Source organism: Leptopilina heterotoma, unplaced genomic scaffold, assembly GCF_015476425.1.
Source record: "Leptopilina heterotoma isolate Lh14 unplaced genomic scaffold, ASM1547642v1 Lhet_59, whole genome shotgun sequence".
In the NCBI taxonomy this organism is placed as follows: Eukaryota; Metazoa; Arthropoda; class Insecta; order Hymenoptera; family Figitidae; genus Leptopilina; species Leptopilina heterotoma.
Window position 1 is genome coordinate 136,604 of NW_025111133.1, and position 23,956 is coordinate 160,559.

The following is a 23,956-nucleotide window of genomic DNA, read 5'->3' on the forward strand; positions in this document are numbered from 1 at the left end:
ATAATAATAATAGTAATATCTATCAATAATAATATCAATATTACATTAATATTATCTAATAGTAATCGTACTAATAACAAAATTAATTTTAATATCTCAAATTGGTTTACAATTATTAAAATACAAAAATCATTTTTTCCGGGTTTTTTTTCTAAATTTTTCGTCAACTTTCTTAAGTACGGCAGTGTCATTATTTGCAGACATTTAAAAATTAATTCGATAATAAGTGATTAATGTGCCAATCAGATCTAAAATGAATGCAAATTGACTTTTCTCATATCATACGTGTGACATTCTTTCACATAATTATATTATGTATTTATACTAAATCTGGGATAAATCACTTTTAAAACACTCAGAAAATTTGTTTACATGCATTCCTAATAGAAAATTGAGACAGAATTATTAATGAGCAATTAAAAACATTCGTAATATTAATTACATAATATCAATACTTAAAAATGTCAAAACAAGTCTATACATTATATTAAAAAAGAATTAAAAAAAGTCATTTCACTGCTGCATTACTAAAAAATACTGTTGATAAATTCCGTACTTTCAATTATTTATTTAACTATTTATTGAATTTAATTCAATTTAATTGACAAAATTAATTTACTGAGAAAGTTTTCTACTCTACTTTATTGTGTTTAACAAAAAAAATCCTATTCTTTAAACAAAAAAAAAAGGAAAGAATGGATTTTCAATCCAAAGAAAAATTGAATGCAATATATGTAAATTAATTAATTGAATTAATTAGAAAAGTTTAACTTTAAACAATCCATTTGAATATTGTGTTTTCATTTCTCAGGAATTCTATGGCTAGAAAATATTTCTGCCTGGAGAAAATTTTTTAAATCCTACTATATGCGTCACTGGCTAATGGGAAAATTTAAGAGAAAAAAAATCTTGCTTTTTACATAAAAAACAAACTTACTATCTAAATGAATAATGAAGACGTCGATCATTTCAATTTTTTTTAACAATGTATCGGTGTAATCTCGCGCTTGACAACAGATATAAAAAACAAATTTGACTTTTTCATTGGTACCAGCAATTCTTTAATCATTCACAAGTCAAATTATTTCATCAAGTTTGATCGTTTCAGTGAGATGAGAAATTTTTTTTTCCACTAAAATGTCCAAATATTGGTCAATTATTATTTTTTTTCACAGCCTTTTACTAATAAGTTTCACAAATAAGTATAAAAAACTGCTTATCCTTTTATTTAAGATTCATAATTCAAAAAAATAATACTTTTTAAATGTCAAATCTATGTGCATGAGACTCATTTTTTTTTTGTCATGTAAAGCTGCTAAAATATCATTAATTTTTTTTAATAAACTTGAGATTCTATTAATTAAATTCTAATAATAAGAAATGTCCGTCTTTTTATGAAAGAAAAAAAAATATTCGTCTTTCTATCCTCTCTCCTTTGCAGACGTTAAAAAGATCTTTTCTTTTTGTACGCATTTGAAATACTATTTATAATATTTAACTATTTGAATGCTTCATATGCGTATCAAACTTTCTAGATGCAATATTGTTATCTAAATAGACTTGTAATAAAGCATAACACGTCTGGAGTTAATTCGACTATTGCGATGAAAAATAATATTATCATAATAAAGTTTGACAAGAAAAAAAAATAAATAAATGATCCAGAGAATCTAAAACCATTTGTACACAAAATCAGAAAAATCTTTAAATTACAAAATTTCAACTTCCCGTTGCATGTAGAAGGGTCGTCTTCACTTCTCTCAATTCATGTCCCGATACGTATGAACTTCGATGTGTTAGTTCAGGATTATTTGCTACAAATGGTTCATATTTATCGCGATTCAATTCCAAAAGCTCTTGTGAATTTTTATCTGAAAGAAAATTTCAGGAAAATTATTGAGAAAAAGAATATCAATTAATATTACTCTGATTTTTTTAAAATTATTGTACAAAAATATAAATAGAAACAAATCAGAATAATTTAGAACCAGACTAAAAAATATTAGCAAATTTATTGATAATTAGACTGAAAAATGAAATTAAAAAATAGGATTTAAATTTAATTGAATTAAAATAGTTTAAAAAAGCTATTAATTTACCTCGACTTGTGTTTAATAAATACGATAATTCATCGTCAGTGGACACATGTTGAAACTCTTCTCCGCATGCTCCTCTCAATACAGCAACGACATCGCTGCGAGGATTATAAAAATAAAGCCCCTGTTTTCGGCTATTAAATTCGCTAATCAATGCAGCAATTCCCTGAAAAAAAAGAAAAATTTTGAATAAAATTTCTAATTTCAATTTAATTTTATTATTATTATTATCAATTTATAAAGTGTGTTGCTTACTTTTGCGGCAGTAAAATCTGCACCTAAGACATAGCGGCAATCAACAACAACTGGTATTTGACTAGATCCTTGTTTCACTCCAGCGTGACCAACCGACTGTTTTATAAAGTCAATAGCCGGAAAATAAAGACTATTACCTGGTGTTACTAAAAGGTACTCTGAACCCGATTCAGTCTATAAAGAAATCATTTCATTATTTTTCTTGGACTAGATAAATCATAACTTACGACATTTATTATAATACTAATTAAATTTTTAAATTAAATATTTACTAATTAAATTTATAATAAAATACATTGAATCTGTTTTCGATTTTTGGAAGATGATAAAAAAATTAAACAAGAAACAGTAACTTTTTTAATAAGTAAAAACAAATTTATGTAAATTTTTCATCATCCTTTAAAAATCGAAAAAAGTTCTTTGTACATATTATAATGGAAGAAAAAATTATTTCAATTAATTATTATAACAGGGTTGCTTCAAAAATTTGATTTTGTTTTTCCCTGATTTCCAGACAGAATTTAATTATTTTCTAAAATTTGTAACTGAAATTCTTCTTTAAATCAATTATTTTTAATAATTTTTCAAAAAATACTTTGAAAATTCAATTATTTAACCAAAAAAAGATTTGTCAAACTCAAAATCTACTTGTTTAAAATTTAATGTTACAAAATTTCAAACAATTTCAAGACAATTTGAATAGAAATTTAAAGAAAAAATTGAATTCTTTAAAAATTGAAATTAAAATTATTTAAAATTCAAATTTTCTATAATTTCAATTTGAAATTTTTTTAAATTTAATTATTAATATAAATTGTGAACCCAACTTGCATAAAATTCGAATTATTTTTTCATTCAAACCAAAATTCTTCTCTAAATCAAATATTTTTAATAATTTTTAAGAAAATTTTTTGAAAATTCAATTATTTAAAGAAAAAAAGTTCACCTATAATAATAAGTATAAAATCCACTTGTTTAGAACTAAACTTTACGAAATTTCAAACAATTTAAAAACAATTTGATAACAAAAAGACAACAACAAAACAATTTGAATAAAAATTAAAAATAAAAACTAACTTCTTCAGAATTTAAAATTAAAATTATTTTTAATTTTTATTTGAAATCTTTTGAAATTTAATTATTTACAAAAGTTGTAAACGAAATTCTTCCAAAATTTAATTATTTTTGGAATTTTTAACTAAAATTCTTTTCTAAATCAATCATTTTAAACCATTTTTGTGAAAATTTTTTAGAAATTCAATTATTTAAACGAAAAAAGAAAGTTCTCCTGCGAAAGAATTCTGAAATCCACTTGTTTACAATTGAATCATTTAAAAATTTATCAATTAAATATATAAAAAATATGTCATTCAAGAATTTAACTAATTTAAAAAAAATTTGAATAAAAATTATTCAGAATTTAAAATTAAAAATTTTTATATTTAAATTTTCTAAAATAATAAATACAAAAATCTATTTCATTTATGCTAAAAATAAAAATAGTGTAAAAAAAATTGAATAAATACTCACAATACATTTTTCAACGTGTATCTTTGGTCTGGCGGAAGGATAAAGCAGGAACATAATATTAATAGCGACTCCAATCAAAATTCCATACTCTACGCCAATAATTAAACAAAATAGAAAAGTAGCAAATGTAGGAATGAGATCCTTCTTGCTCGATCTCCACATCAATTTTACGACTTCGTATTCAATCATGTAAATTACAGCGCAAATAATAACGGCAGCAAGCGACGCTGAAAATAAAAAGTATCATTAATTACAAAACTTGTAATTCAAATTCAAGTCACGCGTCGCAAAAGGGATCTTGCAATCAAATGTTAATTTCGAAAAGAAACTAAAAAATTAATGAATTTAATTCTTTTCAACTATTTTCCAAAATTGTCACTTATGTAATGTTTCACATCCAATTAAACATCACATTGAAATTTCTTATTCTTCTAATTGAATAGAATTCGATTAGAAGAATAAGAAATTTCAATAATAAAGAACTAGAAAAGAGAAAAAATATATAATTTAAAAATAAATAGAAATATTAAAATACCTTTGGGAATGAAATAGAAATACGGAGTGAGCAGTGTCAATGCTAAAAGTATCAAGACCCCAGTGTAAAGTCCTCCCATTGGTGTCTTAACTCCACTTGCGTGATTAACCGCTGATCTACTAAACGATCCGGTGACTGGCATTGAACTAGCGCAAGATCCAAGAACATTACAAATACCAAGTGTCAATAATTCTTGTGTCGCATCAACATTATTTCCACTCGCGAATGCTTTTGCAATGGCAACATTGCCCAATACGCCAATAATTGGAACAAGAAATATTGCCGGACCAAGTTCAGAGCACATTTCAACGAAATTTAATGTACGATTATTTACATTTGTCGAAAATGGCGGTAAACTAAAATGTGGAAGACCCGAACGTACTGTACCAGTTAAAATAAATGGCGAACCATTTGTCGACGAATCCATTTTAAAAGCAATTACTGAACAAATAACAACGACAATTGCATTTCTCGCAGTTGATATCAACCATATTATTTTCATCATCACATGTTGACGTTTCGTTGGTTTCTCACTTCCTGCACAGAGACTTATATCCTTCATTTTCTAGAAAAAAAAACTAATGTTATTCATATTCAAAAATTTGCCAAAAATACGTAATTGGAGAAAATTACTCTAAATAGTAGGAGAATAATGATGCACGAGAAACTCATGAGCGTGTCCCAAACACTCGTATTGCCGATATTTTGAAAAACCGCTTTCAAAGTGTCCATAAAGCCCGAGGAGGAAATCTTCAAACCCAAAAGACCTTTTAATTGTGAAACTACAATTATAACCGAAGTTGCTGACGTGAATCCGACAGTGACTGGAACCGAGATAAAATCCACCAGAACTCCTGCGAAAAAAAGGAAAATTTATTTTTAAATTAATAAACTATAGCTAATGTAATATATTAATTATAGCTAATAAACTATAAGAAAATAACAATGACTAAATGAAATAGCTATCAATAATAATTTTATTGTCGTATTTTTTTAAGTGATAAAATAAATGCATGTAGTGAATAACTTAAAATAGATTTTATGAGAAAAAAAAATACAAAAGTTCTTGGCACTCTTTTAAATAAACAAAGAAAACGAGCAGTAATCATTATGTGAACGAACCATAGTTTTTTTATTTCAAGGTAAAAGAAACTAAACTGAATAAACAAGTCTATAAAAACGGTTTTATTATATTTAAACAAATTTATAACCGTTTACATGTAAATAAATGAGAAAACAAATTTCACTTTAGTAAATTGTTAAACTAATATTTTCTTATAATTAGGACATTGCACCAGTGAATGAACAGGCGCCAGTAAAAGAACACTTTATTTAAAAACCTATTTAAAAATTAAAATTAAATTTAAATTAAATATAAAAATTATTCTTTACAAAAAATGGTAAATTAATATATTAATATTGTTTAAAAGTTCCTTTTTTTGTAAACAAATATGAAACAAACGATACGTCCATTCACTGGTCTTTTTATATTTATTTTATATTTTTATTAATTTTTTACTTTTAGTATTATTTTACTAATATATAAAAAAATTGTATTATAAAAATTAAAGTATTCAAGAATAATATACTATTTTTAAAAAAATAATTTATCTACCTGTTTAAAATAAAAATTAGTCAAAGAACACACTATTAGTTCATTCACTGGTGCAATGTCCCTATTTTTTTCTATTTTAAAAATAGAATTTATTTACATTTTACTTAGAACATAAACAAAATTAAAAAGTCTTTTTCGTGCGTAGATATTCATATCTGTTGTTGAAAATTTTAATAAACAAATATGTAGTGTACAATATATTAAAGTATAAATTATAATATTATATTTTCATACACTACATAATTACAAATTAGTAATAAATAATAATCAATAAATAATAAATAAATAATTAATAATTGATATAAAATAAACAATTTTTTATATCAAGTTTTATTTAATTTTTTTAAATTATTCTAATTACTTTGAATTGCTTTAAATAATATTTATTAGCGATTTCACTCAAATTTTGAACGTTCAAATGAACGAAAAGTTTTTTTCTGTTTAAATATTTTCAAAAATTATTACATTGAAGTGCAAAATAATATGAATCAAATTTTGAACGTTTAAATGAACGAAAAATTTTTTTGTTTAAATATTTTCAAAAATTATTATTATATTGAAGTGGAAAATAATATCAATCAAATTTTGAATGTTCAAATGAACGAATTCATAATATTTCACAATTAATATTATTTTCCATTTCAATATAATAATTTTTGAAAATATTTAAGCAGGAAAAAATTTTCGTTCATTTAAACGTTCAAAACTTGCTTCATATTATTTTACTTAGTTAAGAATTAATTTTTTAAATATAGAAAAAATAATTTTTTGAATTAAATACAAATTAGGAATAAATAATAAAAATACAAAAAAATAATTGTCGTTTATTTGAACGTACGAAACTTTAGAAATAGTATTATTATTTATTAATTCTTTTTTATTATTATTATCAAATTCAAAAGCGTAAAAATTAAAATTGAAATTAAAAATAATTTTAAAAAATTGAGAAAACGTACCTAATCGTAAGAATCCCATAAGTAATTGCATGCAACCTGTCAGAAATGCGAGAAGGATCGCAAAATCGACACTGCGACCTTGAACATATTCATGAGTCATCAATGACATTAAAGCTGTAGGACCAATTGTTATATCTTTGCAGGATCCAAAGAATACGTAGACTATGGCGCCTATAAATGCCGAATAGAGACCATACTGTAATTAAAAATAATAATTATTTTTTATTCATTTTCTGAATATACAAAATACAAAATACAATTTCCAAAAAATAGAATTTTCCATAAAAGTTATGTTTCTCATCATAATTTCTCATTTTTCTTTTCTAGTTTTAATTAATTAAAAAATTAGTTGAATAATCTTTAACTAAATTTAAAAATTTTAACATTTGAAGAAATAAAAAATTTCAAAAAAGTCTCTTTCTAATTTCAAATAAAAAAATTGTTAACTTTATCAAATATTTTTTACAATTTCTTTTTATCAGAAACTATGAAATTTCATATGAAAATAATCTGAATTGTATTTGTGACTAATTCACTGCCAAATCTGAATTTATAAATTTTTACAAGAAATTTGAAAAATGAAAAAATATACAAAATTACACTAAAAATTAATTATTATTAATATTTAATCACAATTTAAATATTAAAAAATAAAATTTCTAATAATTGTACAATTTAAAATCGAGAAATCTAGAAAAGTATTTTAAATTACATTAAAAATTCAAATTCAGTAAATCAATATTATAAAATTTAAAAATAAAATTGTTAATTTAATACTAATTTAAAATGGAAAAAAATAGTAAAACTTTTTTGCAAACTTAATTATTTAATCAAACGCAAATTGAATTAAACAGTAAAATTTCTATTTCTAATTTTAATATTCTAATTTTCTAAATTTTTCGTTAAATTGTTAAATGAAAATCCTCTGAAGTGAAAAATTAAATAAAAGAAAAATTCGTCTAAAGAATCAACTTGAGAGACTCAAACAGGAAACTCCTTGAATATCTAAAAAAAAAAGATTCGGAAAAATCGAGATTTCCATCATTTTTATTCGACAAAAAAAATAATAATAATAAAAATAATTCACCTGTGGTTCTAAACCAGCAAGAGTTGCATAAGCAAGTCCCTGAGGCATTACAGTGAGTCCAACAGTAACACCGGCAATCGCATCATTGAACAATTTTTCCGAATCATACTTTGGCAACCAAGATGTAATTGGTATTCTCTTCTTCACAAATTTACTGATCCAATTGCCATCCCTTCGCGTTCTCCAACGATTTGGTTTTCCCATCGACATTTCTGAATAATCTGCAAAAAAAAAATAAAATAAAGAAAAAGAAAATCCAAATTTAATCAGAAAATGATTATTGTATTATACAATAAATATATGTTTACGTGTTTAACAGGAAAATTTTCCTCAACCATTACGTTATAGATAATACTGACATTATTTAATTGTAAAATAATTTTGCGACTAAAAGTAATTTTCATTTTTACTTCACTAGATAAAATATACATTGTGCACAAATATTCCTATAAATATGTGAATAATTTTTTTAAACTTGAATTAATAATTCAAATCGGCAAATTAATTTTTAATTAAATATTAATAAATTAATAATATTAATTTTTAAATTGTTATAAATTATAATATTAATTTTTAAATTATTATAAATATATATAATTTCCGGTAAAATATAATAATTCAAATAAAATCTAATAGATTACATTTATCGATTTCCTTTATTTCATTTTGCATAAAATTTGTAAATAAATTATTAAACTTTCATTGAGATTTATACATAATTTCCATTCAATTGCCTCTACAAGTCAGTTGAATACGATTGGTGATTAATTATAATTTTATAGACCGTTGCTTCATTTACATTCAATCGTAAAATTAAAATCCTAATGGAAAGTTGTTAAATAAATAATCTTTCACAGCCCATTCATCTTAAAATGATATTAAATTAGAAATTATAATTAAAAGAACACAATTTATGATTCTGGTAATAATAGATAATTCACGAATTTTGTAGTAAAAAAATAAACAAATTAAATTTTATTTTTAATAAAAGTAATTAAATATTTAATAAAATGTTTAATATTAAATATTTCATTAAAAAAAATTAAAATATTTCATATTTAATAAAATATCTAATTATTTAATAAAAAAAATAATTATTTAATAAAAAAAATAATAAATTTAATAAAATAGTAATTAAAATATTTTTTTAAAAACAAATTTTACTTCATTGAAAGTAAATTTTCTTTTGTTAAAAATAAAAGAAAATGATATAAATAAATATTACATGTTTTTAAATAATAAGGAATCGGAAAATTTCTAAAACAAAACGGCAAAAAAATATAAATTCCACGAAAACTTTAAAAGAAAAATAGTAAAATAATGATAATAAAAATGTAAATGTAGTTGAAGTTAAGAACTTTGTATTTGCCTCGTAAAATTTATATCTGATATAATTCTATTTGCAAAATATTTTCGACAACATTAATCTAATCATGTATGTAAGACGTGTATTTTTGCATTTTTTTAAACAAAATCGCAAAAATTCGCAAACAATAAGTTTACGAAAAAATGTCGTATTATATAAATAATCAAATGTTGAATAATATTGAATTTTGAATAATATTGAATAAACAGTCAATGATTATTAAAATACAATAGTTATTAATTATTAATATTTAATAACACTACTAAAATTATTGATAAGAGAATAGATAAAAGTTAATTAATATTAATAAGATACATTTTAATAAAGCGCCTTCTGATATCAAAAAATGTATACACGTGATAAGAAAAGTGTCAAGTGCTAATTGTCCACTTAACCCGCAATAAGTAAAAGAATATTGGAATCAATCAGATACTCAATTCTCTTTATGTCTGAATTATCATTTCTCTGCATTTTACTTCACAAAAAAAATATATGCATAAATTATAGAATGACGAACTTTTTTTTCCACTACTTAATAAATTAGACAATTTGTACACATTTATAATAATAATCAATTTAAATACTTTAAATAATGAAACAATAAATTTTACCACAGAACACAAGAAAATAAGATAGTCTAATTTATTATTATTAGAAATTTGTTGTTGTTGTTGTTGTTGTTGGCAATTATTATTTGAAATATTTACAATTTAGTAATTTATCTATAATTTATATTTATTTTATCTAGAATTTATAGATTTTATAATTTATTTATTTACAATTTATCTTTCTTTATTAATAAATTTTGTTACTATTACATTGTATTATTTACTTTTATTAACATAAAATTTTGTTTTGCAAATTTTGTTTCTTTTTTATTAAACAAACTATCGGCAAATAAAAAAAATAGTTTCTTTATCTTTAATTTAAGTGGGACACTTATTGACTATTTATAACGTCAACACTTTCGATTTACGGGGGGAGGAAAAAAAGCAAAACCAAAACATATCAACAATGCGGTTAATGAAACTCAACAGGCTAATAATCTCATTCGCATCTTTTTTTCTCTTCATGACAAGCAAAAAAATTGTTTTATTAAAAGTTTATCGAACTCAAAATATTTCAAAAATTGACTGTCAATCTTTTTTTTACTATTAAAAAAAATATTATGCCTATATTTTAGCTAGAAAAAATATTTTTTTTGAAAATTAAAATCGTATTTATTTTTAATAAAAAATAATATACGTTTTGAAATAGATTTAATAATTTGAATAATTAGAAATAATTTTATAAATACACCATACTTTGAGAACAAGCCGAGAGAGATGTAAAAAGTTGTCGCCGAACGTCTTGGGAATGCAACAAGAAGAAATCGAGTTTTGTAGAAGGTCAATGATTCGATCTGAGTCACTGGCACGAATATTTCGGGAGGATACAATTTTTACACTTGATATTAGAAAATGTAAATAATTATTTTACTCAGATCAATTAATAAATAAGGGGGGGGGGAAATTCGAAATATTAACGAAACTATCACTTTGCTTGTGGTTTGCTTCTAACAAGTCACGCTTACGACTGAAAGCGATTATGGTTATACATGTTCTTTTATATACTTCAATGAGTATGTATATTATCGTCCACTGTTATGGATAAGTCAGTGTAGCCTTCATTTTTTTTATCTGCCTTGTCCAGGTGAAAAAAAACTCAATTCTCGAAACGTCAACATCACACTAATTTGCTTCTTCAAAACGGAGAACTCCGTTTTCCGGCGACAAAATGTGCTCCGCAATTCTCTCTTCAAAAAAAAAGAAAACTTGCAACAAATCTAGAATTAAAAAAAAGTAAATTAGAAACATATCCGAAAAATTTAGAATAAAAGAAAAAAAATTAAAATAGAAGAAAATAGAAACGAAAATCAAAACAGAAGGAATTTTTTTACAGAAGAAATTAATTTTACATTTCTTTTAGTTTATTTATAAAAATGCTGCCCTGACTTCAAAACTATTTTTCCAACTATTGCAGAGACTAAATTGATGAGCTGACCTACTCCAATAGAGAATGAACGAATAAAAAAAAATCCATCTACTTTTCATTAGTCTCATTCCTAAACCATCTTCGTGATCCTTTTCATTAAAGGTCACTTAAATCATGTCATTTTTCAAATTTTCTCAAAAAGGAAAAAAAATCTTAAATTTGTCAATATCGATATTGATATACGAAAACTATTGCCAAATTTTTAATTTCCAATTAATTAAAAAAAAAAGATAATTTCTATCTCAACCGAAAAAATTTACGTAAACAGAGAAAAGAAAAGCAAAAAAAAATTAATTACAAAAAATAAGACGCAGTTCTCTAAGAAACAATTGAAATTCAAACTTGTTAAACAAGTATTTATTTTCATTGTAATTGAAAATCAAGAAGATAAGAATTAATTATTCATATTGCAAAATTTTCTCGACAAATTAGAATTTTTGTTGGTGTTTGAAAAAAGTTTGAATCGAGAAAAAAAACAAACATCCTATATTCATAAATTAAAATATAGATAAGGACTAAATTTTTCATTTTTCCTCATTTACTCAGGGCCAAAATTGCAATGACAAATTTTTAATTAATTTTACAAATGTACCGGTAACAAAAAAAACCTTCAAAGGTTTTACGATCAATTATTGTGTAATCAGGAACAAGTGCGATTTTCACCTTTCTAGGCCAACTAAACGATTATTATAATCTCCATAAATACACAACTTTTTTTTGTTGTCGATTTTTCATGAGTCACACTGAAATTAATCAAGCAGATATATTTTAATTTAAATTCATTGATAACAAGCATAATTTTGTAAATGTTAATTAGAACATTCGATTTGTATAAAAGAATCTCCCACGTATGCAAACTTTATAAGAAAATATTTTTTTAACATATTGTACCTATCTTTTCAAAAAGAAAATTTTAAGCAACCTCGTTTTTTTTCCACTTCGAATTATTATGTGGAGAAAAAATAAATTATCGGTTAATTGAAATAAGTATTTCTAGTAAAATTTGCTAGTTTCTTAATAGAAATTAATTTTAATATTTAATGTAAATTATATTTTTGGAATTTAAAAGAAATAAAAAAATTGGTACTTTTATCGAAAAGATTTTTTTAAGAAGCTGAAAACGTTCCAGTGTTTTTTTTTAAATAAAATAAATAAAACTTCGGATGAATCATAAAAATTTGTATGTCCGGATAAAAATTTGCAGCTATTGAAAAGAAAACTAATTATAACAGAAATTTTACTTTTTTATGTTGTATTTTGATTAAATTCTTCCCAAAAAAAGAATTCGCGAAGTTCAAAATAACATTGTTAGAAAATCGTTACTATTTCTATTTTCTATCGAATAGTAAAAAATTTAAATACATTTTCACTGTTCAAATAAACAAAACAGAATATTAATTTAAATTAAAAACATTAGTTTTAAAACTAATAAAACATACTCTAACTAGTAAAACACAGTTTTATGTGAGAAAAATTCGGAAAGATTAATGCAAAAAGAAAATCATAATAGCCATAAACAAAGAATTGTCTATTCTTGTTGACCTAAAAAATTTTAAAAAAAGTGTTACACACAGTAAAATGTCTCTATACTTACAATGTTACGAAAGGCAGTGTTTACTTCAGCGAGATCAAATCCTCCTTGTAAACAAACGGCAGATGCAAAATCTATTGCAATTCATAATGACCGGTAAAATTAACACTTCTTGTAAATAGAAAAATTCTCTTCAACTCCTTGAGAATATGTGAAAAGCTGTAATAAATCCGTTGTGCCACTCAGTTTATAAAGAGAATATCGAACGTATTCATTAAATATAACACTGACACTTTGTGAAAAAGAAGAAATATTTATTACTTTTAAATGAGAAGTGGTGAAAATACTTTTTACTGCTTTTATACTATGCAGGCAGGCAGTGAGGTTATGCAAAGACTTGTTCGGAACAGATCTCTTGGAAAATGGTAAAAATTTTACAGTTTTCAGTATTGTAGATGGCGCTAGTGTTACTTTCAACTACTGTCAATAATACAGAAATTTGCACTTTCAATAGTCGATATCCGGTACTGGAAACTTTTCCAAAAAAGAAATCGAAATGTAAAAATTACAAATTGTACGAATTATCGGGATTATCTGGAAAAAATCTATAATTGAAATAATAATTTTAATTATAGATTTTTTCGAGAATATGAACATAATTTTAAAAGTATATTAATTTACAATTCCGCCTCTCTTCTGAAAAAAAATTACCAATTTGTATTTTGTATTTTTTCGATTTTTTCCTAATTTTACAGGTTTTACAGTAGTACATAACCTAAAAGTGAAAATAGAAAACTCTTGGATAATTCCGAGAGAGTGTGTGATGGCGTCCGACGCGCACAGGACAAATGAATGTTGTGTTTTTAAATGAAATTGCCGAAGATTTATGAATTTCTGATCAAATGAAGATGAAACGATCGAAAATTGAAATAATCAATGCGACTGTTGAATCGTATTTGAAGCGAAGAAGATATCAGGTATGTTTGTCTAATAGAAATAATAAATCTTACATTGATGTCCACATTGAAAGTATATAAAATCACAGAGTGACCTAACCTACAAAAATGTTTACTAATAATCTCACAGGATAGTGACGTTTTTCGAAAACCTGAGAGAACTGGTTCCCGAAGTAGTGAGGAAATGACATTAAATGTCTCTGCCGAATGTGGGACATCCCGCGATAATTCCATCATTTTCAGTGCAATTATTAATGACCCTGTAGCCGCTGATCAGGCCTATCAAAAGTAAGCATGCCCTCTAAGTCCCTTAATTCCAATTTTCAAAAAGAAAAATTCCTTTTTATTATTAAAAACCAAATATCATTTTTTCTATTTTTGAACAATTTATTGACGTGTTTTTTAAACTTAAATAATCTTCAAAAAATATCTTATAAACATGATTTTTCAGCGACGAATTTGTTATTTTTATAACAGAATTTTATTTATCCGCAAGTTATGATTGTGTAGAATTTAATTTGTTTTTATTTCCAGATTAAAAAATTGGATTAACGGCGTTGTGAGTGATAAATTAAGAAATGAATTACGTGAACTTCTTTATCCAGTGTTTTGTCATTTTTATCTCGAAATGCTGCACGCGGGAAATAGTCAATTGGCAATACAATTTTTAAAAACACATCAAACTGATTTCACGACAAGAACTGAAAAGGATTTTCTCGACGAATTATCAAATGTCTCATCAATACAAGATATAGAAATACGACCATTAGTACATGCATTTAGAACGAGGAAATATAAAGTTGATTTATCCGATGAAGCTCACATTTGTCTACAAAGATTTCTAGCAAAATATGGACATATTATTCTTATGCAGGTAGATGTGGAGAAAACTATTCTTTTTTTGGGGGGAATTTTGTTTTTATTTCCAGATTAAAAAATTGGATTAACGACGTTGTGAGTGATAAATTAAAATTAAAATTTGGAAGGAATTTAATTAAATTATGGACTTTTTTTAATTGATAGGTTATAAATACTCACATAACGGTGATAAAAGAGATGTCAGATGGTTATATGGAAAATGAGGAGAGTTATGGTGAACGGGGACAAAATAATGATATTGGTATTAATGGTCATATGGAGCAACCATGTGGTACGGGAGTCGATAGGGAAATGCGTGAACTTCAGGAAGCAATTCGACTGATTCGCAATACTGCTCATCAACCACTTCGGGTTTTCACTGTCAGCAATGCTATTGAAAAGTAATTTCATTTGATACATTCTTTTAATTCTCATTTTAACTCATTTGAAGGAATAAAAATGACCTTTAACTCATTTCAATTTAACAACTGTACAATTTTATCCAGTACAACTGTATTGATTTAGAATTATATTTAGTAGTAGGAATATATTTTATAATTTATAACTGTAATTAACAATTTATTTTTATTAAAATAGTGCAAGTTGCGGTATTATTACGCCGAATATGGATAAATTAGCTGCAGGCTTTAACACTTCAGAAATTAGAGTGTGGGGCATCAGCGATGCTGTACTTATGAGGCCAACGTTTTCTGAACCTTCCGTTAAGCTTGCTTGTGATTTACCCTCAACAAGCAATTATATTGACGACGGTAGTAATCGGTAAGAAAATTCGATATTTATACTTTATTTCTATTTTTCGTTATTCTTCGTTACATTTCATTACATCTACATTTTCTTCTTTATTTATTTCGTTATTTATTTTTTCTCTTTTTTGGTTAAATAACCTCTTGTCAGGGAATTCATGGAAAATCAGTGATTTTTGTTAAAAGTACTGGAAAAATTTAAGTTTTTAGAATTCATAGGAAAATTCTGAATTTTTGTGTCTTTTTTGTTTGTCTCGTAAACTATGAAATTACCACGAATTAGTTAAATTTTTTAATAAACATATTTAATTAATTATTAAAAATAATGGATTTGTAGAAGAATTTTATAGTTAAAATCACTAAGAAAAACTGAATTTTGGAGAAGTTAGAAATTATTGTAGAAATTCAATTATTATTTTCAAAAGTAACAAAATTCTTCGTAGAAATTCAATTATGTTCAAAAATTTTTTAAAAATTCTCGTCAAAATTAAAATTATCTTTATAAATAATAAAATTCTTCTCCGAAATTCAATTATTTTCAAAAATTTTAATAAAATTCTCAACAAAATTTCAATTATTTACAAATATTTTATAAATTTCTTTGCAATAATTCAATTATTTTCATAAATAATAAAATTCATCTCAGAATTTCAATTATATTCAATCGAATTTTCTCGAAAAATGTAATTATTCTTCAAAATTTTATTAAAATTCGTCGAAAGAATTCAATTATATTTATTACAATTTGAAATGAATTCGTAGAAAAATGCAATTATTCTTAAAAGTTTTACTAAAATTCTTCAAAAGTATTCAACCATTTTCATAAAAAATAAAATTATTTCCGGAATTCAATTAATTTTGAAAATTTTAAAAAAATTCTTCGCAAGATTTCAATTATTTTCACACATAAAAAAATTTTTCCCAAGAATTCAATTATTTAAAAAATTTGAATAATATTCTTAAAAAAATTCAATTATTTTTATAAATTTTAATAAAATTCTTCACAAGAATTAAATTATTTTTATAAATTATAAAACTTATCGCAGAATTTAAATTATTTTTAATACAATTTAAAAGAATTCCTCGAATAATGTAATTATTCTTAATAATTTGATTAAAATTTGTCGGAAGAATTAAATTATTTAAAAATTTGTTGATAAAATTCTTTACAAGAATACAATTTAAAGAAACATTCAATTATTCAATAAATTATTATTCATTATTGCAATTAAATAATTGAATTCTTGTAGAATTTTCTAATAAAAATTGATTTAAAAATTAATTTTAGTTAAAATTTTAGATAATAATTGAATATTAAAAGTGTTATAGTGTGAATTTCTATAAATAATTGAATTTTAAAAAGGTTTCAAATTCAAATCTTTGAAAATTAAAATTTTTCCTACTTTTAACTACAATTTCTGTAGAATTAATATTTTTAAAAAGTTTAATTGAATTTTTTTTTAAATTATTTGAAGTTTTTATTATCTAATACCTTTATTAGGTATTTATACAGGGTTCCTACAGAATCTGGAAATCATGGAAATGGTATGGAATTTTTAAAAGGCTTCTGGAAATCAGGAAAATCATGGAAAAGGCCTGGAATTTTTAAAAGTTTCTAAATTTTTTCTGTTTTCCATTTTTTCTCTTGAATAGAAAGTCAAATAATAATAAAGCTAAATGGCATGAAAGACAAGAAAAAATGTTGAATTTTAAGAAATTCGGATTTTTGATAATTTTCGATAATTTTAGATTTTTTACCAAAGAATCGAGACTATTAAATAAGTAAAGTGTTTTTGAAGAGCACAAAAATAGTGAAGCTAAATTACATAAACGAGAGGAAAAAATGTTGAATTTTAAGAAATTCGGATTTTTGATAATTTTCGATAATTTTAGATTTTTTACCAAAGAATCGAGACTATTAAATAAGTAAAGTGTTTTTGAAGAGCACAAAAATAGTGAAGCTAAATTACATAAACGAGAGGAAAAAATGTTGAATTTTAAGAAATTCGAATTTTTGATAATTTTAGATTTTTTACCAAAGGGTGGAGACTATTAAATAAGTAAAGTGTTTTTAAAGAGCACAAAAATAGTAAAGCTAAATCACATAAAAAAGAAGGAAAAATGTTGAATTTTAAGAAATTCGAATATTTGAATTTTTGATAATTTTCGATAATTTTAGATTTTTTACCAAAGAATCGAGACTATTAAATAAGTAAAGTATTTTCCAAGAGCCCAAAAATAATGAAGCTAAATCCTATAAATCAGATGAAAAAATGTTGAATTTTAAGAAATTCGGATTTTTGAATTTTTGATAATTTTAGATTTTTACCAAAGAGTCGAGACTATTAAATAAGTCAAGTATTTTCCAAGAGCACAAAAATAATGAAGCTAAATGGCATGAAAGGCAAGAAAAAATGTTGAATTTTAAGAAATTCGGATTTCTGAATTTTTGATAATTTTTGATAATTTTAGATTTTTTACCAAAGGGTGGTAACTATTAATTAAGTAAAGTGTTTTTGAAGAGCCTAAAAATAATGAAGCTAAATACTATCAAAAAGAAGAAAAACTGTTGAATTTTAAAAAAATCGGTTTTTCGAATTTTTGATAAATTTTGATAATTTTAGAGACTGTTAAATAAGTAAAGTGTTTTTAAAGAGCCCAAAAATAATGAAATTAGATTTAAATTTCCACTGGAATTTCGTAAAAATTTGACCTGGAAATCATGGAAAATGTATGGAATTTTAAATGCGGATTTCTGTAGGAATCCTGTTATATTTCTTTATTTATTTCATTATTTATTCCTTCATTATATTAATTTTTTTCCCTTCTGGTTAAACAGCCCCTTGTATATATTTAATAATGATAAAATAAATGGAAATCTTTTTTGTAGATCCGCAAATGGAGCTGTAATTTTAAGAGGTCATACAGATGTTATTCATGATCTTAGATTTGTACCTGAGGCGGAAGTTCTTCTTTCCGTGTCGAGTGACAAAGACATGAGAGCGTGGAGATTGAATGATTTTTCCTGTGCTTCAGTTTACCAGTAAGTAAATATAATTCAGTTATTTTTATTCTTTTAATTAATTTTTGTTCCGATTGTTTGTCGGATTTTTCCTCAAGTTTTTGAAATATATTTCTATAAAGCTGATTTTTAATTATTTTAATCTAAAAATCTAAAGCTTATTTTCAATTTATGGTTCTTTAATTTATATTCAGAAGAAAGTAATTTTTCATTTGCAGAGGTCATAATTATCCAATATGGTGTATGGACACTAGTGCGTTTAATTTGTACATAGCAACCGGTTCTCATGATAGAACAGCCAAATTGTGGTCGTTAGATAGAACATTCCCTCTTCGAATATTTGCAGGACATTTTTTGGATGTTAATGTAAGTTTTTATTTTTCATGTTTTAAATTGTATTTTTGAAAAATAGAGAAAGAAAAGAAAAATAAGAAGCAGTTCATTTTGACATTATTTGTAAATTATTAAGTAGGTATTTTCATGGGCTGATTTATTAATTTTCAGTGCATACGATTTCATCCAAACGCTCGATATTTAGCGACTGGTTCGGCGGATAAGACTGTTAGGTTGTGGAATAAGGACGATGGCAATATGTTACGAGTTTATGTAGGCGCTCAATCAACAATCTATAGTTTAGCTTTCAGTCCCGATGGAAAATACTTGGCTGCAGCTGGTAATTATTTCAAAAATACCTTCTATCAACTCCCTCATTTTAATTTATGCCAGAAATCAAGATTTCAATTTACTTAATTTACTTTAAATTCAAAGACAATTTTAATACCATACGGGCTAATTGATTCTCTTTCTATAATTTTTACTTCAAAAATAATAAATATAAATTATAGGTTTATGTATTCTGTATTATAGGTGATGACAAAAGTATTTCCATATGGGATTTGTCGACAAATTCGCTAATGACCGAATTAAAGGCCCATCAGGATTCAGTAATAAATTTAGATTGGAGTCCTGATGGTCAATTTATTGCCAGTTCTAGTATTGATGGAGTAGTCTGTTTATGGTCCACTCAGGAACATATTAATGTTAATAATAGGTAAGTTAAAAAATAAATAATAATTATATTAATAAGTTATGTGAATTAGTTAATAAGTTATGTTAATAATAATTTGAAAATATAATCTTTTCTTTTCAGTGGTCTGGCTAATATGTCAGCAAAAGTTCCGCAAGTATTCAAAACAAATTGCTCAAGTATATTGTCCCTTCGATATTATAAAAAAAATAGTTCTCTAGTTTGTATTGGAACTACCTAATATCGAGCAAAATTCATTTTAAAAAATTGTTTTTAAAAAGCCATTTCGCCTTTACAGTTTATCATTTTTTATTGTACTCGACATCATCATCATTGTTTCTTTTTTAATAATAATAATAAAAATAGTAATTTTTTAAAATACTTCCAATAATAGATGAAAGAAAAAAGTGTTTCGTATTATAAACTGTTTTTTAAAAAAAAGCATACAGTTTAATTGTAAGTTGAAAATGAAGAAAAAAAAAATACTATGTCGGCTGTGAAAAATGTTATTCTCTTTTTTATTGTTAGACTCAACAAAAATAGCAATTAATATAAATCCCCTGAACAAGAGGAAGATACTGACGAAAAATAAATGAAACGCTTCTGCAGCGCAAGAAGTACTTTTTTGTAAATACGAATATTTTATTGTTAATGAAATGGTAAGGGACAAGCGTTCTTTTTTTTTTGTTTTTTTTTCGTTTGTTTGTAACAAGTTATTTCGTATTCTATTTTCTTACGAGTTACAAACAAAAACCAAACACTTATTTATTTAATTATCTAATATGTATTTTCTAAACTGCATAATTTCTTTGTAAGAAACTGGCGCATCTGTAATGTGTAAATAAATAATTTGTTTCCAGTGAATTTTTTTAAAAGCAATTTTTCATTTTATTCTTTCATTCATTTTAGTCTTTTATTGAAAAAATGTATGTATACAAAATAGTTTTCTCTTATCACCATTTTAAAAAAAAGGAAATTCATTTTCCTAGTGGTATCTAGTGGTATCTAGTGGTTCCTAGTGGTACCTAGTGGTACCTAGTGGAAGTTAATGATTTATACCTAAATTTTTATGCGCTTATTTTAAACCAAACAATGGTCAATATATTAATTTATAATCTAATTTCTCTTTTTTATATAATACAATTTAAATTGATTAGTTCGGAATATTTTACACTTGTTTAATTTCCCCACTGCAATGTGAGCAGCAGGCAATATTAGGCATATTTGAACTCTTGGGGAGAAATATTTGTCCTCCTAGTGCAACCGCTGCACCCATCACGGCACTGCAGGCAATATCTTGCCTTCCGGACATTATCAAATTAGGACTCATCAGTAACTGAAAATTTTTTCAAAATTTGCATAAATTGAAATCAGTTTCGAAATATTTTTTTCTTTTTACCTGTTCCGCAGTTTTTTCCGCAACTGTTTTCATTTCTAATCCAGTAACATTAATTTCCTTACGAAGGCTTATTTGGTCCATTCCACTCAATAATTGAACTTTCAATAATTCGGAAAGTTGAGAACAACCTTCGGCCAAGTCAATAATATTTGTACTCGCTAATTCGTGTCGTTTAGATGTCGATGCTCCAGATGGAGCGAAATTCTCTCTAAGAATACTTAGAGTTCTGAAATAAATAAAATAATTTATTTTCAAAAACTACAAGATCAGGGCTCGAACCAGTGAAAGTATTTAAAAATACGGACCTTACGGACCAAAAATGAAAAATTACAGATAAAAATATAACCAGTCCGAGTCAAATAAGAGAAAATTCTACTTAAAACTATAAAATTTATAAAATTAATAATTAATTTATAAAATTTATAAAATATAAATTTATAAAACTATAAAATTTTTTCATAATTATAAAACATGAAAAAATCGATTACTCCGAGTCTTCGATGTTTTATGTTTTAAAATAATGTTTTAAAGTAATTAAAGTTGACCGGGTGATAAAATCATTACTTTACATTATAAGAATACTGTTACTGCAAATTCTTCAAAATTATTTTCATCATTTAAATTCAATTATTATTTTCTACAATTTTTTACCTAAAATTCTTCTCTAAACTTGTATTGAATAACTTTCGAAAAAGTTCTTTTGGAGAATTTTCAAATCCATTTCTTTACAATACATAATTTTACGTGAAATTTCGAATATTCGGAAATTCTTCAATTAAATATATTGTAGAAAATAAAAAATTCAAATAATTTTTAAAAAAATTCCATTAAACTTTTTCAAAAAAAATTAATTCTACAGAATTGTTGGTTAAAAGAATGAAAAATTAAAATTTTTCTAAAATTTTAATTTGCAAACTTTTCAAAATTCAATTATTACTAAAAATTCACCCTATAATACTTTTAATATTATTCAATTATTTCAAATTTTAACTGAAATTTATTTTTAAATCAATTTTTATTAGAAAATTCTACGAGAATTCAAAGAAGTATATTAAAATTTTTGAATTTCTGTGAAGAATTTTATGAAAATTAAGAAAAATAATTGAATTTCTGCAAAAATGTTATTTTTTAAAAGAATTGAATTTTTGGGAAGAATTCTGTCATTTCTGAAAATATAATTGAATTCATTACAAGAACTTTATTTGAAAGTTTTGAAAATAATTGAATTTTTGCGAAGAATTTAATGATAATTTTTGAAAATAATTGAAATTTTGCCAAGAATTTTATTAAAATTTTTGAAAATAATTGAATTTTGAGAAAGAATTTTATTATTTATATAAAGATAATAGGAATTTTAACGAGAATTTAAAAAATTTTTTTTGAATATAATTGAATTGAAAAATAAACAAATTTTCTACCTGTATGTTCGTAAAGATGTGTCCCTAACTTTGTTGTGTTCTTCGAATAATCTTTTTATCGACTCTTGAAGATCAGTCGCTCTCTGACATAAGGCTGCTTTCCATTTTGCTAATTCTTCAACCATCAGACTGTAATGATATTTTTAAATTTTACATTTTACAAGTCTCGCGTGAAATTAGAGACAAAATTATTACCTGCTTGCTAAAAATTTACTCCTCCAAACTTCGCATTGTCCCGCTAGCCATTCTGTTTGCTCCTGATGAGTCGTGAGATTTTTCGCCGAATTTAATAAAGCACGAGCCAATTGAAGTTTATCTTCCGTCAATAAATGAACTCTACTTTCTAAGTCCTCTCCAACTGCAGCAACTAATAAATTCTTTAATTCTGCATTAACCTTTTTGATGAAAAAAAATTCAATTATTATTAAGTGAAAAATAAATCAAACCCTAACAAAATTTGAATGTTACTCACCTGTGTTTGAAATTTAAGTTGATTTTCCAACTGACTATTCTCTTCTTTCAATTTCTTAATTTCAGATTCATATTCCTTTCTATCACTGTTATCAATGACTATTTCACTCTTGGATTTCTCGTCAATTTTCTTATCATTAGTCTTAATGGCTAATTGCGATATCATCGTATTTATATCAGCATTGTGTTTCGATTGTTTTTTGCCTTTCTTCTCATAAGGAATAATCGGATTTACAGCTGCCTTGTAAGGTTCATAGGGTACAAATTTTGGTTCCTTCGATTTTAATGAACTCAAAACATACTTTTCCTTTTTAATATGAGTTGTACTTTTTGGTATTAAATTCACCACTGTACCACTGGGAGTTATTGGTGGTTTTGAATTAAGCTGCTTAAAATTTGTCGGGTGATAAATCAAAGAATCACCCAGTCGAATTTTATTTCCCTTATTTGTTTCCAATTTATCGACGTCGATAAACTCCATTCCATCACCCTGGGTTCGTCTCATACATGTTAAAACTCGTTTATCTAAAACGAAATTAAGATAAAAGAAAGAAAACGATTAAAATCAATATTATCCTAATAAAATTTTGACAGCTGTGCAAAGAAAGGAAAGTAAAGCGATTTTTCTATTTTTAAAATTAAAACAAAACGAATTATAAATATTTGTTCAGAGAAGAAAATAAAAAAAAATTCTTTTGAATAATTAGTTTTTTGATATTTAATGAACAAGAGAGAAAGAAAGAAAGAACAAAAAGAAAAAATAAACATAATAATTGTAAAATGAATAAAATGAAAAATATATAAACATAACCTCAAAATTATTATAATTATAAACAAACCGTCACAATTGGTCATTTTTGCACTGATTTTTTATTAATATAAATTAGTGGAAATATTATATTGCTTTATATCTAAATTTTCTATTTTTATAGAGAATACTGATTACTTCTATGTATTAAAAGGTAAACATATGATCACCATATGATGATATTCATCAGCTGATGTCATCATATTGCGCGCTGTCCTTTTCTATCTC

General features: G+C 24.5%; 3 protein-coding genes across 5 annotated transcripts; 1 reads left to right on the forward strand and 2 right to left on the reverse strand.

Annotated features, from left to right (window-relative positions):
* Window positions 1-251: 251 nt before the first annotated feature.
* Window positions 252-13,432, reverse strand: LOC122508966 (sodium-independent sulfate anion transporter-like). Of its 2 annotated transcripts, XM_043622664.1 has the most exons (10): window positions 13,069-13,432; window positions 10,745-11,265; window positions 8,075-8,295; window positions 6,988-7,183; window positions 5,050-5,270; window positions 4,417-4,981; window positions 3,882-4,108; window positions 2,352-2,525; window positions 2,100-2,262; window positions 252-1,871 (listed from the first exon to the last, which is right to left on the reverse strand). In XM_043622664.1, exons 3-10 carry the CDS (start codon window positions 8,282-8,284, stop codon window positions 1,720-1,722), a joined length of 1,908 nt encoding a protein of 635 aa, XP_043478599.1. In that variant the 5' UTR covers window positions 8,285-8,295; window positions 10,745-11,265; window positions 13,069-13,432; the 3' UTR covers window positions 252-1,719. The 2 variants fall into 2 exon arrangements, with proteins under 2 accessions (XP_043478599.1, XP_043478598.1); XM_043622663.1 differs by lacking the exon at window positions 10,745-11,265 and having other exon boundaries at window positions 13,069-13,431.
* A 124-nt stretch (window positions 13,433-13,556) lies between these two features.
* LOC122508968 (TAF5-like RNA polymerase II p300/CBP-associated factor-associated factor 65 kDa subunit 5L) lies at window positions 13,557-20,496 on the forward strand. Its single transcript, XM_043622665.1, has 11 exons — window positions 13,557-13,672; window positions 13,761-13,982; window positions 14,092-14,249; window positions 14,496-14,835; window positions 14,985-15,220; window positions 15,417-15,599; window positions 18,474-18,626; window positions 18,824-18,971; window positions 19,110-19,278; window positions 19,473-19,656; window positions 19,756-20,496. The coding sequence occupies exons 2-11, from the start codon at window positions 13,908-13,910 to the stop codon at window positions 19,871-19,873; spliced, it is 1,764 nt and encodes a 587-aa protein (XP_043478600.1). The 5' UTR covers window positions 13,557-13,672; window positions 13,761-13,907; the 3' UTR covers window positions 19,874-20,496.
* On the reverse strand, window positions 20,497-23,951 carry LOC122508970 (golgin-45). 2 transcript variants are annotated; one of them, XM_043622668.1, is made up of 6 exons: window positions 23,867-23,951; window positions 22,922-23,445; window positions 22,645-22,844; window positions 22,450-22,578; window positions 21,032-21,257; window positions 20,497-20,968 (listed from the first exon to the last, which is right to left on the reverse strand). In XM_043622668.1, the coding sequence occupies exons 2-6, from the start codon at window positions 23,423-23,425 to the stop codon at window positions 20,801-20,803; spliced, it is 1,227 nt and encodes a 408-aa protein (XP_043478603.1). In that variant the 5' UTR covers window positions 23,426-23,445; window positions 23,867-23,951; the 3' UTR covers window positions 20,497-20,800. The 2 variants fall into 2 exon arrangements, with proteins under 2 accessions (XP_043478603.1, XP_043478602.1); XM_043622667.1 differs by having other exon boundaries at window positions 23,760-23,941.
* Window positions 23,952-23,956: the final 5 nt, after the last annotated feature.

Coding starts and splice junctions, on each gene's coding strand:
- LOC122508970 (XM_043622667.1), bottom strand. Junction 22,845..22,921: donor AACTTAAATTTCAAACACAG/GTGAGTAACATT, acceptor TTCATCAAAAAG/GTTAATGCAGAATTAAAGAA. Junction 20,969..21,031: donor CGGAAAAAACTGCGGAACAG/GTAAAAAGAAAA, acceptor AAAAATTTTCAG/TTACTGATGAGTCCTAATTT.
- LOC122508968 (XM_043622665.1), top strand. CDS start 13,908: ATGAAGATGAAACGATCGAAAATTGAAATAATCAATGCGACTGTTGAA. Junction 13,983..14,091: donor TGAAGCGAAGAAGATATCAG/GTATGTTTGTCT, acceptor ATAATCTCACAG/GATAGTGACGTTTTTCGAAA. Junction 15,600..18,473: donor ATTGACGACGGTAGTAATCG/GTAAGAAAATTC, acceptor TCTTTTTTGTAG/ATCCGCAAATGGAGCTGTAA.
- LOC122508966 (XM_043622664.1), bottom strand. CDS start 8,284: ATGTCGATGGGAAAACCAAATCGTTGGAGAACGCGAAGGGATGGCAAT. Junction 5,271..6,987: donor TATGGGATTCTTACGATTAG/GTACGTTTTCTC, acceptor TTTTTTTCGCAG/GAGTTCTGGTGGATTTTATC. Junction 2,526..3,881: donor TACACGTTGAAAAATGTATT/GTGAGTATTTAT, acceptor ATTTCTTTATAG/ACTGAATCGGGTTCAGAGTA.